A 15,298-nucleotide genomic window follows, 5' to 3' on the forward strand; every position below is an offset into this window, starting at 1 on the left:
TCTCTCTCTCTCTCTCTCTCTCTCTCTCTCTCTCTCTCTCTCTCTCTCTCTCTGTGTGTGTGTGTGTGTGTGTGTGTGTGTGTGTGTGTGTGTGTGTACAAACAACTTTTTTCTTCAGTTAAATATAAGCATTATCATTTAATTATTTTTCTTTTTGCTCAATTTTAGGGTTGTGGAAGGATGTCATAAACTTCTGCCTTAGCGATGCAAGCATATATGTTGCTCGGGAAGGTCAAAAGTTTGTCGCAGATCTTTTTAGTAACTTGCTAAAGGATGGAACACCTGGTGTTGCTGCTGTTGAAGAAATTATGAGATATGCCATGAATCCTGTTCTTATTGGCAGAAACAGCTTCGCAGTAGACGTAAAAAGCAAACAAGACAAAATGTTACCAAGTATAGGTATAATGTGTTACGTTTTTGAAACCTCAATGGATGTAAGAAATTTGGCTGTTTTGTGTGGCATTATAAACAAATACAGTTTAGAAACAGTGGCATGGTCACTGTTAAATGGCAGCCTTGACAATATATTTGTTGCACAAGTATCAAGATTCCTAGCACTCCTTTACTTTGTTTTGTTCAAATACAAGGCTAGTTCGTCTGGCCACATAACATTAGAACATGTGAAGGAAATAGATGCAAGTATTGTGAACTTGTTGTCCGCATTGTTTGCAAAAGGTTTTGTGAGAAACGCTCTGAAAATTATTGTCCAGTCTCATTTCCAGTGGCACGAATTTATTAAAATAATCCAAATTGATCCTGAAGCCAGGAAGCATGAATTTGAGAATCAGCTGTTAGCCTTACAGGTATGTTCACAAAATTTAAGTGTGCTTGCATTTTCTCTCAGGAGCAATAGTTAATTATGTTTCAGAAGTGACTACAGTATTTTTCTTTGGTTAGTTGAGTATGATTACTGAGATATTGAAACTGTTTTTTATCTCTCTAGTTGAGCATGTAAAGTGTAATTAGTATGAATGTCAGCCTTCAAGAAAGTCAATGCTCCCAATTTGAGTCTTTTCTGGGAGCACAGTTTTTATGGCATAATGTTTTATGAGCATTTTTGTATGAGAAAGCACAATAGTGACAACAATATTTTTTGAAAAGTAAAATACAGTATATTCAGCTACTGCTGCCATACATCTAACATTAGTCCCCTTGTGATACTTTCAAACATTTTAAAATAGTTAACAGAGTGAAGATAGTTATTTTATATTTATTTTAGGTGGGACCAATTCTTGCTATTCTGTCCAGTACCACGATCTCACATGAATATTTCGATGAATTTTGCACAAAACTGACTGGTTTGATGCATCAGGAAACTGTTCGGGCAGTATATGCAATTAAGAAAATGCTGAGGGACCAGCCCAACAGTCATGAGGTTGCTCACATGGCTGTACTTAGTATATTACAGATAAAGGATGTAATGGACAAGGTAGGCATCAGAGACTGCAAAGTATTTGTGGCTTCTGTGAGATGACTAAATGTTGATAAATTTTATACTTTAATTTTCTGATAGCTGTGACAGATATGCAAGAGCTATTTCTCTTATGTTTGTCAAACTGAAAATGTTGCAGTTATGCTGATATCTTCCATTTTACTGATTGGCATAAAGTGATGTGCTTGAATTATCATAATGTGTTACAGTGAAACTGAAATCTCCCATTGGTAAAATTACATGTTAAATGTGGTAAGAACAGTGAACCTGAGAGTACACTGATTTTCCTTCTATCTATTTTCTTTTTCAATGAAATGCATATTGCAACTGAATTTCTTAATGGAGTAAGGTACTTATTTTCTAGATCATCTTCTCTCTGCCCTTTCTCTGTTAAATTCAACCTCGTGATGTCTGTATTGAACTGTGTCTTATTCTATTGGTCATATGTATAGGATGAATCAGGTTCTTCGATATAAACTTAAGGGAATGTTTGATCTTTTAGAGAGTATTACATATTGTAAAATGACCATTGTCTAATGCTGCATCGTTTCAGGAGTGCACCCTCTGATGCAGTTGAGGAATGTGGTGCAGTAATTAAGACAAAATTTCCAGCTAGACTTCCAGATTTAGGGTTGTCTGTTTTTGAAAATAGCTTCATATGAATGTTTGGTTATTCTTTAATGTTCACCCCTTGTTGTACCCTCCAAGCTCTAACTGTGCTCCCCCTGCACTGTCGGGGGCTAGAATAGACCCGTAGCCCCTCCTTGCCTGTCTTAAGAGGCAACTAATAGGAGTCTTTTTTATTGGGCTAGAATTTTTAGATTGGTCTTGCAACTGTTCTTTGAACTTTTGAAAATTTTGCTCTTTTTCCCCCTTTTTTTAACACTTTTACCTAACCTTTTTTTGCTTTTTAAATTCTGGTGCCCCTTTTTTGGTTTGGCTTCCACTTTCCAAATTTTACTGAAGTGCAGGCGATATGTAGAACGACCCTTTACTTTGGTGCATTAACCCTCCACTGTGCACCGTTATCTTTTGCACCTATCAGTCAAGTGGATCTACCTCTGCACCCAAAATCCAGCGTGTTAGCCAGTCCGTCGTGGTAGGGTTCTCATGTACCCTCTCGGTGGTAGCCCCCTGACAATGCAGGGGTCACACTGTTGATGCCTGTGCTGTACCCTCTCCACATCAGCCAATGAGTAGATGGCTGTCCATTTTGGGGTACCAGGACTTGGGCAAAATTTACCGTGCCAAGAGGCCTTTGCCTTGGAGACATGGCGCCATGGGGAGAGCCTCTGATTGGAGTGAGTGACATCGGGATAGGTTGTCTGCGATGAAACAGGTCAAAATTAATGGCAGCTGTGCCAACACAGCCATCTCATTAGCCAGGAACAGTGATTTTAATGCAAAGGCTTACAATCCTACAGTATTTCCATCACTGACCATGCCTCAAGATAAGAACCAAGGCACAGAAAAATGGAAGCGGACAGTTTGCTGAGTTCTTGGTTTGTTCCCACACTGTTGGCAGCTTTTTTGCTACTACAAAGCCAATGCTTTTTGTTGAAAATATTGAAGATCTGTTTGGGGAGGTTGTGGCAACAGAGAAATGGATCTTTGCTGATCAAAACACCGCATGCCAACCCATCATGGGCACTTCAGACCTTTGTCAAGTTAGGAGATATACCAGTCACCATTTCTTCTCACAACAAGCACAAAAGAATTCAAGGTGATCTGAGACTACATGTTGTTGAAGAGTTGCACACTAATCTCGCATGGTGTGGAGTCCACTTTGTTCACTGCATCCAGAATGGATCCAAGGATAAAAGAGTGGAGCTTTTATCGTGGATTTTACAGCAACATTTTGCCTAAGAAGGTTAAGGTCATGGTTTATAGGTGTGACGTAAGGCCTTACTTTCTTACTCTTCCAGTGAGATTTTTTAAGTGCCAAAGGTTCGGACACGTCCTCCCACAGGTTTAATGAGGCTATCTGTAGGGCATGTGGACAGGTGTCCTGTGAGGGCACCCCTTGTGACCAATCCCCTCAGTATGTCAGACTGTCCGGAACTGCACCCTCCTCATTCACCACAATGCTCAGGGAGAAGTCAATTCAAGAGTACATAGTGCTTGACCATCTGACTTAACCAAGATGCAAAGAAAAAGGTTGAACGGCTTCATCTGACTGATATGGTCTCCAATTTTGTGAATGACGTGTCACAGGCCACACCTCACACCATGACAAGGTCTTGCACGAGACGACCCGGCCCTGGTCGTATTCCAGGACCTGCCCTGGTTGGGGAGGGAATGTCAGCTCCATCATTCCGTACACCTATAGCACCGGTAGTTACTACATCATCGGTGTGGACAGAGATGTCTAGTCATCCTCTGGCATCGTCAGGGACGAGGACACCTGTCAACATGCCCCTCTCTCAAGACAAAGACCAGCAGCCACAGGCTGCAAGCCAAAGAGAAGTATTCTCCTCTTCACTCCCAGAAGACAAAATTGGGAAATCTTCACAGAAATCTAATTCTCACAAGGATAAGAAGGATAAGCTGAAAGGTAAACTACTTTCTGAGGCTTCAGATGTTCCGCTCTCCATCCCTGTAGCAGTCAAGCGTATGCATACGGATAATGGATCAGGCATTCAGGTGAACCACAAAGTGGTAGCGAAGTAATAACATCCATATTTTCCATTCGCCACTCTCTCAGGCCTGACTCCAACACTCCTTCAGTGGGATTACAATGACTACTATCGCCATTTGAATGAACTCTGTTATTTAATGGCTACTTACTCCATAATTGGCATAGCGCTTCAGTAAACGCTGTTTATAGCAACACACGTCCCTGCTCGGGAAAGCTACAATCCTTACTGTACCAATTGCATTAATGTTGAGAGAGCATCTGCTGGGGTCTGTAACCTCATACGCTCTGATATTCTCACTGAGCGGGTGCCCCGTATCATTGCACTAGATGCCGTGGCTGTTAGTATCTACCTGTCAGTTTGGAAGACAGTATGTAATGTTTATCTTTCCCCAGGTGGAACTTTCCATTATCACGAACTGTTTGAGTTAGTGACACAGCTCCCTGCCTCCTTCCTATTATTGGAGGACTTAATGCCCATGAAATCCTCCGTGGGGCGGCGACACAATGTCTCACAGAGCAGATTACTAGAATACCTCCTTTCAGAATTGGACATCTGCGTACTCAACACTGGAGCTGCAGCCCAATTCAGTATGGGCCACAGAACATTTTCAGCTATTGATTTCCAGTTTGCAGCCAGAGTATCTTAACCTTGGTCCAGTGGCATGTCCATAGCAATCTTTGTGACAGTGACCATTTTCCTATTGTTCTCTCCCTCTCCACTCACAGACATCTTGAACATGCTCCATGTTGATTGCTTCAGAAAGCTGATTGGCAGGTTTTCTCCTCTACAGCCACTTTTGCAGCCAGTCATGCGATGGATATCGACAGATTGGTACAGGATATTATAGATACTATCAGTCACGCTGCAGCATCAACAATACCCTACTCCTCCAGCTCATTCCGAAGACTGCTGGTGCCATGGTGGTCTGGAGATACAGCCACAGATCTCAGGGAACACTGCAGGGCACTTTAGTAGCACAAGTGCCATCCCTATATGGATAATTTAACAGCATTCAAGAGACTCCAGGTGAAAATGTAGTTTTTAATAAAGAAAAGGAAGCAGGAATGTCAGGAGCGATATGTATCATCTATGTGATAACAAACCCCATCGTCCCAAGTATGGGCTAACTTAGCCGCATTTACAGCCATCCAACCTCAACGACAGTTCCTGTCATCCTTGTCAATGGTAACTGATCCCGCAGTACTTGCAAAATGTTTTGCAGTCCACTTTGCTGAAGTGTCTGCTTGCATTAATTACCATCCTCATTTCCTGACCCAGAAACACCTTATTGATTGCCGCCCGCTATCTTTCCATGCACACAACTCTCTTTCATATAATGTCCTTTCACAGTGCTTTGGAAGAGTGTCAAGATACGGCTCCTGGACCTGACAAAATCCACAACCAAATTCTGTAATATCTTTGTGCTGATAGTATGAAATGTATTTTCCAGATTTTTAATCAAATTTGGCAGGATGGAGAATTTCCCTCTCAATGGCAGGAAGGTACTGTTATTCCTGTCCTGAAACGGGAAAGGTCCCGCATATTTTAACTAACTACCAGACAATTTCTCTGATGAATGGGCTGTGTAAGCTATTCAAATGAATGGTCAACAGCTGTCTTTATTGATGCCTTGAAGCTGGAGGGCATATATCACAATTTCAAAATGATTTTTGGGCATTCTGGTCTCCCATAGATCACCTGATTTGTTTGGAATCTGCAGTGCGCAATTCTTTCACGTGTCACGAACATCTGTTTGCTGTGTACTTGGACCTGCAGTAGGCATACGATACTACCTGATGATATCACATCCTATCTACACTGCATGAGTGGGGTTTCTGGGGCAGTTTACTCATTTTTATTCAGAATTTCCTATCTCTCCAACTTTTTCATATCCGGATAGGTTTGACTGTCAGTAGGAAACTGGAGTCCGTCAGGGATCAGTTCTTAGTGTAATGCTGTTCACTATCACCATCAACGAAATAATAAATTCAGTGGACCCACAGTCTCTCCATCACTATGCATGAATGATCTTTGCCTGTACTGTGTGTCTGCATCACTGCGCACTGCTGAGTGCCGGCTTCAGGGTGTTGTCTGGAGAGTTCATGACTGGGCCCTGAATCATGGCTATCAATTTTCTCCTGCAAAATCATGAGTCATGTATTTTTGCTGACTCTGGACTGTGCATTCACACCCAGAAATTTATCTTGGGTAACTGGTTACTTGAAGTCGTTGAAACTTTTCAGTTGTTAGGTACTTTATTTGATAACAAACTAACTTGGCTTGGTTGATTTTATCCCACTAGGACTTTGGGTCAGCAGCACCATCTGTACTGAGCTTGCTGGACCCTGTTCACCACACTGACGTGGGTTGGCAATGTGGCCCTTCAGTATTAGCCTTGTTGACAGCCTCCTGGTGGAAGCTGGTGTCCCACTACTGTGTGTTAGATGACAGCAGATTCTGACAAGTTACACGGCCACAATCTGTCAGATGCCTACTCACCCATGTCACTCAACTCTGTTCCACAACCAATGGTTCAGACTGCTCGTTGCCCAAAAGTTGGTAGACCAGCTGGGATCCGACTCAATATTCTACTCAAGGACCTCCAACAGCCTCCTGTGTGTTCCTAGAGCTCCCTCTTGACAACCCCCCCCCCCCCCTCCCCTCCATGGTCTGTACTCTATCCTGTGATATGAGTGTACATCTGTTGTGAACCTATAAAGGATGTTGATGCTACCCTTCTCTGACACTTGCTTCTCTTGGTCCTCCACGATTATTTTAATTCAGTATGCATATACACAGACAGATCGAAAGTCAATGACGAGGTCGGTTAAGCTTTTGCACAGGCAAGAGGACATGAGAAGCACACTCTGCTGAGTTGGTTGCCATATCTCAGGCTTTGTGGTACATCAAACCCCAGGCCACGATCTGTAGTGGTTCCATGAGTTGCTTAAAAGGTGTAACCATGTGCAGTCCCAAAAATCATTTGGTCACCAACATCCAGGACCAACTGGTTGATCTGTACAACTCTGGAAAGTCAGTGACCTTCACGTGGACAATGATCAACATACGCATTCCAGGAAATGAACTCACCAACCATTTAGCTAAAAACGCAACTCCAGTAGATCAGTTTGACGTCAGCGCAATGGCTTATGATTACAACTTTGACGCAATATTTTGAGGTTCTGGGAATTGGAATGGCAGACTATTATGACCCAAAACAAGTCGAGTATGATGAAAGGGTCCAGTAAGGTGCGGGATACGTCTTTCCAGGGCTCTCAGAAAGAAACCATTGTGTTGGCTGACTACACATTGGCCACATGACTCACCCACAAGTTTCTTCTGCATCACAAGGCTCCTCCTCACTGCAGATGCAGTAGTCTACTGACAATAGCGCACAGTCTTGTTGAGTGCGCCGTGCTGGCCGATCTGTGGCACACACACAGCTTGCCTAGCAGACTTTACACTAAACTATAATACTCTTTTAGGGATGGTTTTGTGTGTGTGTGGGGGGGGGGAGGGGGGGGGGGGGAGAAAGCCTCCCTTGGCAGGTTGCCCCCGCAGGTTACTTTCTTACCCCTAGGGAGCAACCTCTGCGACATCTACAACTCCCCCCCCCCCCCCCCCCCCCCTCCCTCCCAGTTTAAGGCTTGCTCAGCAAGCACGATTTTGTTTCGCTCAACATTTTTTTTTGCCCAAGTGGTTCATGGGATCCATATGGAGTGACCTAAATTGACATCTACTCGTGATGGGATGGGTATACCATCAGGTAGTACCTACATCCACCCAAGAAAGAGAGAGCTCGGTTGTTCAGTCCATCTGAGAGGAAGTTTCAGAATTATAGTAACAGGGCACAAGTCTGCCGCAACATTTTCATTGTAATCAAGAGAGCAGAGGAAGCCTTTAAGATGGTCTTCCCTTTATATATTCACTAGGCATTGGAGGGTATTGCTGGATCCTCAAAAAGTGTGAAATGACTTTATAGTGAAACACTTGTAGCTGAAACTGCCAAGTCAGACCAAGTACAGAGATGCCAGTTGCTATGAATCAATCATCATAATTATGAATTTTCTTCAGTAATTATGAGTTTACGAATGACATGGCAAAAATTAACAATTTTTTCCAATTTTTATTGATCTGTAGGTGTAAGTTTATAAAGTGCTCAAAAGGAAGCACAAGAGAAAATCATTCCTTACAACTTGAATTCTCAACGGTATTTCTTTTCGCATTTTTCGTAAACAGTTGTTATACTTGTCCTTCCCTGCCCCTCATAGAACTTTGATTAGACCGAATACCATATATGGTATGAAGGTATGAAGTGTATGTCGTGCAGTTGTTCTTTGCTAGTCACATGATGACTCTTCCTGGTGAGCTCCTATGCAGGTGTCTGTTTTGTTGTGATGACAAGTTGGAGTGAAATTCTGTTTAATGAGTAATGTGTATGTATGTGACATATTAACAAGCGTTTATTGCATTTATCATAAACGAATTAACATAGAATGCTCTTGTAATGCATACTGACTGTGCGTTGGGGAAATAAGTTCAGAAGATTTTGAGATAAACAATGAAGCAATTCTGGTTCAGTAAAATGTGTGTGATGACAGTACCAGGACTAGTGACACTGTTAAGAAACCAGGAATTGTTAGAAAATTTAAGGAGGAATACTCAAAAGCATGGCCTTGCTTTTAGCACTCCCCAAATATGGCAGAATTTGCTATGAAATTTCAAAACTCACCGATGCTTTAGGAATAGGAAAGTACTCTTTACTGAGTAAACTAATGACAGGTGTTCTTCTGGTACCTCATAGTAATTCCACAGTGGGAAGAGTTTTTAGTTTGGAAAGGAAGAACAAGACAGAATTTCGTACCAGTGTGAAATTGCACTGTTAATTGCTCTGTTACTGCAGAAGATGCATATGATTTCAGTACAGAAAGCATGTCACCAGTGTACTTTTAAAAAACAGGAGCTACTAGCTGCTAAGGCGGCAACTAAAGTATCCTATGAAGAAGAAGAAAAAAAGATTCTTCAGCTTCTACTTCAGAGATGTAGTGTAGATCAGAGATGACATCAAACTCTAACAGCTCTGTATATGTCATTCTTTCAATATACTGCATTTGTTTCAAGTGTGTGTTGGTTTTCCAGTAATGATTTGGTGACTACACTGTTGTGGCTGAGATGTATAACAGGTGTTGTTAACTTCAGTAGAGGCACCGTTACCTGCTGCGATATAATGGAGATGGCCCCTGGGGAGTTACATGGAGAATGGAAAAATATGGGTGTCATGGAAGTGCAGAACTGTGTGAGGCAAGTCAGTGGCACATAGGAAAAAACTGCAACATTTATTCTAATGTTCAACACTCCAGAATTACCTGAACATATTCTTGCAGGCTATGTCCGTATTAAGATTTGACCATTTGTTCCCAGTCCAGTGCAATGCTTTCAAATATCAAATTAACAGGAGGGCTATGTGTGGAAATTGTGGAGGCTCAGTTCACAGATCAGGTGATTCTTTTACACTTCCTCCTGTTGCAGTGGAGCTTAAATGAATAAATATTGCATTTGGAAGAATGAAAGTTCTTCGCCCATGAGTGACTGTTATGCTTCTAGAATGAGATTTTCACTCTGCAGCGGAGTGTGCGCCGATATGAAACTTCCTGGCAGGTTAAAACTGTGTGCCAGACCGAGACTCGAACTCAGGACCATTGGCTTTCGTGGGCAAGTGCTCTAACAACTGAGCTACCCAAGCACAACTCATGACCCGTCATCACAGATTCAATTCTACCAGTAGCTCGTCTCCTACTTTCCAAGCTTCACAGAAGCTTCACAGAAGCTCTTCCATGAACCATGCAGAACTAGCACTCTTGGAAGAAAGGATATTGCGGAGATACGGCTTAGCCACATCCTGGGGATGTTTCCAGAATGAGATTTTCTCTCTGCAGCAGAGTATGCACTGATATGAAACTTCCTGGCAGATTAAAACTGTGTGCCGGACTGAGACTCGAACTCAGTTCCCACTGCAGAGTGAAAATCTCCTTCTGAAAACATACATCACATTTTTCTCAATACACAGAAATCTTTTGACATAAAAGTAGCTTTGAGTGTATCATAAGGAAATGTTAGGGTTGATGCTTGGTGCAGGGATTGTTAGTTGGTCCTCAACATAAGCAAATGTAACATATAGCACATAAACAGCAGAGAGGCCCACTATTTTATGATTAAACAATAGCAGAACAATCATTGGAAGCAGTTACATCATGAAATGTCAGGGAGCATGTCTGTGGAGTGATTTAAAATGGAACAACAACATAAAACTAATTGCAGGTAAGGCAGATCCCAAACTGACAGTGGATTGCCAAAATTACAATGAGATTTGTTGGAAGAATTCTTATGAAGTGGAATCCACCCACAAAGAAGGTAATTTACAAAACTGTCGTTCTATCAATAATTAAATAGTGGTCATCAGTCTGCTAGCCATCATGTTTAGAAGTAATAGAAGAAATACTAAAGACTCAAAGAGGAAGAGCGTATTTCATTACAGGTTTGTTTAGTTTGTATGAAAACACCACAGACATGCTCAGCCATCTTTAGTGGTAGATGCTATAAGAGGGGGGGGGGCGGGGGGGGGGGGGGGCAGTGTGCACCACGGCGTGATTTATTGTTAAAATTCTGAGAATGTATGTTCCTGGAAGAATCAACCAGTATACTGTTTCCTCATATGTTCACAAAAAGATTATGAAGATAACTTTAGAGAATCTTGAGCTCACATGGGGGCTTGCTAACAGTCATTCTTTCCTCAGACCATTCAAGTCTGCAACAAGGAAACGAGGAAATGACAGTGGTACCGTACACCAGACATCAAAGATCAAAGATGGCTTGTGGAGTGTAGACGTATATTATGTTGGGAAGTGAGTTGGCAGGGGGAGATAGAAAAGAGGAAGAGGGAGATGGCGAAGAGGAGTGCGGAAAGCAAAGGTGTAAGTGAGTGGGGGGTTAGCAGAGTCTGAGGCCTGAAGGAATATAGGGTTGAGTAATATCCCTTATCTGCATAATTTAGAGATGTTCTGTTGGGGGAGGGGAGAGGGGATTCATACAGATGGCTTGGGTTGTGGAGCAAACATTGAAATCAAGCGTGTTGTGCTCAGCAATGTGTTCTGCCACTGGGTGATCAACTCTTCTCGTAGCCTCAGTGTGGCAGTAGTTGTTAATATGCGAGGATAGCTGGTTGAAGGTCATGCCCATTTAAGAGGCTATGCAGAAGTCACAATAACTGATGTGACTGCTTTCACAAGAGGCCCTACCTCTTACAGGATACATTTCAGACATGATATAACCAATGGGTCAATATTAGTTGCCAAAGACTGAGAATTCAGTTGTAACGTGCCGGGCTGTATCCTCGTATTAGTGTCTCTTACTAGTTCACGTCACAACCGGATGTGCCGGTATTGAAACATTTCCTCACCCGGGGCACCACATGTAACGTGCCGGGCTGTATCCTCGTATTAGTGCCTCTTACTAGTTCACGTCACAACCGGATGTACCGGTATTGAAACATTTCCTCACCCAGTAGATAGTGCGCAGTGTTTTCGACCTACCTTGCTTTGTTTATTCAATATTGTCTTCCCGGTAGCTGCGTCCATCTCATCTAAATCACACTGAAATTAAGAAGCCAGGATCCTCGGTTAAGTTTTCCAAAATCAAAAGTCAAGCTCGTATTCATTGTTGAACATTTATGTCAACCACAGTACGATTTATTAGTTATTACTCGCACACACAATATTCATGTGACCAGGCCTCTTACACTTAATTGTCACATAAGGTAGGTCAAAAAATTCCAGTATTTAACAATGTTCACAATTACATTTTTTTGGTACGACCGGAAAAATTAACTGACTTGCGCACTTTTGCTCCAAGAGAATCTGACCGAGAACTAACTGAGAACTGCACCAGCTCAGACCTTACATAGACGAGCGCTTGAATATTTGACTATTTCTGTTAATATATTATAGTTAATAATTTCCCAGGGTTAAAATGATCCTTTCTAACTGGTTTTGAAGTTAACTATTGGGTTTTATTATTTAAATAACATGAGTGAGCTGTATCAATTTAAATACGTGGAACTAACTTATGCATCCGCCGTGGGAATTCCCGACTTATACCCACGGCAGCCCTTTTGAACAATGATTTTTACGTATTCAAATTACTTAATTCTTAATTAATGCACTTACAAAGTTAAGACTGGAGTTACTTTACGTAGAAAAATAAAGGTAGCAAAAGTATCGAAACAGATCTTGGAATTATTTGGTAGTTTGGTCATAATTGGCACTGAAAGTCATACAGGCTACAGATTTTAAGTCTTAATATCTATTTAACTAACAGACTTTAGGTTAATTCAAACACTTTGCTGGAATCAGTAAAATTTATGCTTTCTTTTGGATGCAGTCTTATAGCTGAATTTGATCTATTAGCTCACTCAAATTTTACTTAATATGTATTACACAATATACGTCATTTTCCATAATTGTTAATGGTATGCATTTCCAATAAAACTGATTAGCTCATTACTTTCAGAATAGATATTAGAATGTACTGAAATAATAAGCTTTTACTAGGGGAGTTTTATTTAAACTATTTCTGAATTCTGTACTATGAGGCTGAAGGCCACAGAATCTGTAGTCGGAATCTGAGTAGTGAAAATGAGGAAAAAAAAAAAAAAAGTTCATTGCTTAACTAAGTTACTGAAGGAGTGTAAAACCAAAACAGGATAGCAGTGGGCAACCCTGCTTCGTTACACTGTGTTAGACTGACAGCACCTTACGAAAAAGTTGCAACTCAGCATTCAATCAAAGTAAAAAAAAAAAGGACTCCTGCTTCATGGTGAGATGTTCTTGCACTGAGAGTCTATGCATAGAAGATTAAAGTGAAATCCAACATCTGAACATTATGAGGTACACAGGAAACTGCTGAACAAAATGAAACGTAATGTTTGCAACGTGAAAATCAGCATGCACTTTCTGTTGTATGCAATGAATCGAATCCTGCAGCACTGTGGCAGAAAACAGCATGTCTTTGGGATTGTATTCAAGTCCTGTGTTTCATGCTTCTACATATGAATTAAACGAATTTTTCAATGTCACTCAGATTTCATGTTGGTATAAATTAGGAGCCACAAGGTGGCATTTTCATGACAGATCTGTTTTTTGTAAAACATGATTATGCATCCACACTGTGAGGCACGAGCATGAGAATCTCTAGTGGGGCTTTAGATAATGATGGAACAAGCATAGCTAGGACTGAAAATGTCACCATAGTTGTTGTACAAGTTATTGGATGCAATTTTTCTGTAGTTAATGATACACCTCCTACTGAGTTCAAATGTCTTAATTAATCAAATACTCAAGAATGACATCTGAGAGGTACCATGTAACAATAGCCCATCGATACTATTGGGACAGCTGATAGTTTTAAAACTGATTGACCAGTTGGCCAAATCAACTATGTGAGTGGTAGTCTGCTTGGGTTTGCTGTCAAATCCTAAAATCGACAAGGCATAAAATTTGGACAGTTTTTCTGTCTGCAATCTTCAGGAGAGATGCTGCTACCAATACCAGAAACCTGTGTCCACCCATAGCAGAACACTGGTATCAACAATCTATAACCCCCAAAAGATTATCCCCAAACACTTGGGCCGGCAGCACCAAAGAATGTTGTGCTTTGATTTGGGAAAATGGGGATTCCACATCTTGCCTCTATTATTCAAGTTGTCTGCCAGCCTAATTTTCATTTATTCCTTATAAACACTGACCCAAAAACTATCAGTTTCATGGAAGTTTATCCCTCATTTAAACAATATTCTGTTATCACTGTTTCATGTAAGCCTTTCCACATTGACACACAATTTTATGTATGCCAGGCTTCCAAAGCCCTATCGCTTTCAACCTCCATGGTAAATTTGATGTTGGGATGAAGACACTTGAAGTGGACCCAAGTGTAAACACCACAACTTCAATTCTGTGGTTTTTATTGAAAGGCTGAAATCTTTGAGGCTGATTCCTGTGGATGTATATGTGAGTTTTGATGTGGTACACCTATTTACAAGGGTCCTGTAGTCCTTTACCACCCATAGTTGCCAACTTGTATATGGAGGACTTTGAGGATAGGGTACTGAGGACTGGTTTTCCATCCAACGTGCACCTGGAAATATGTTGGCAACACCTTTCGTGTCTGGCCTGAGGATATAATTTTTTCAACTGATCTTTTGAACACTTTAGCTGTCTCCATCTTAGTATTAAATTTATCATGGAGAATGGAAGAGACAGGAATCTTCCAGTTTTGGAGGTAATGGTTTACAAAATACATAATTGTTCTGTGGGGTTCGCACAGTTCAGGAAAGGTGTGTGGAACATTGCTGTAATATATGGCTACAACCACCTTAAAAATCAGCAGTAGTAGAACATTGTTTCAATGAAGGATGTGGAAGGAGATTGAATGAGACTCCGATAATTGTTGGTATGTCAGGAATCCATTTAATTAGATGGCAGACAACTTGGTTAATAGAAACAAGGGTTTTCCTCGTAGCATAATGTGAAATTTTGTATTATCTCTAATCAAAGCACAACATTCTTTGTCCTCCAGGGAGCTAGCTGCTGTTTGGCAGGTTCGTGCTTGGCTACCGCAGAGTCCCAGCTTTTGCAGCATCTTTTCCCTTCCATGCTGCATGTCTGTCCTCTTGCTGTTCTTTTCCCCTCCCTTGGGGAACATGTCTGGGCTGTTTTTGGAAATGTTTTCTGCATTTTCGGTAGTCATTTCAGAATACTCTCCATTGTTTTTCGTTACTCTTTTCTTTCTTTGTTCACCTTCTCCTATCCTTTTCCGCTTCAGCGTTTGAGGTTCCTCTTTTTCTTCTCCCTCCCTGTGCACACCTGAAGGCTGACCCATGCACATCTGATGTTTAACAGGTGACTGGGTAACCCATAATTCCCAGCCCCAGATGTCGACAGGTATTGTTCGCTCTTACTCTCTGGTATAGGCCACGCCCAGGGAAGGGTGATTGCCTGATCCCAAATTGCTGATTAGACCCTCTGTCAGGTGTTCGGGAGGTATGATCAACCACCTAAGGCGGGTGTGCCCCCTTATGAAGTGGGTCCCCAGTTGGAAGGAGTGCGCCATCAGAGATGCTGGCAATCATGGGGATTTTTTCACAATGAGCCAATCATCTTCACAGTCAATGGCT

General features: G+C 41.5%; 1 protein-coding gene across 1 annotated transcript in view; it reads left to right on the forward strand.

The window, feature by feature from the left end:
* LOC124776482 overlaps window positions 1–15,298 on the forward strand; it is a 117,491-nt gene that overhangs the window by 37,612 nt on the left and 64,581 nt on the right. The window contains exons 3-4 of the mRNA XM_047251496.1: window positions 169–803; window positions 1,220–1,429. Of these exons, the coding sequence (XP_047107452.1) occupies window positions 169–803; window positions 1,220–1,429 (845 nt within the window). The remainder of the gene's footprint in view (window positions 1–168; window positions 804–1,219; window positions 1,430–15,298) is intronic.

This window comes from Schistocerca piceifrons, chromosome 2 (assembly GCF_021461385.2).
Source record: "Schistocerca piceifrons isolate TAMUIC-IGC-003096 chromosome 2, iqSchPice1.1, whole genome shotgun sequence".
NCBI classification, from domain to species: Eukaryota; Metazoa; Arthropoda; class Insecta; order Orthoptera; family Acrididae; genus Schistocerca; species Schistocerca piceifrons.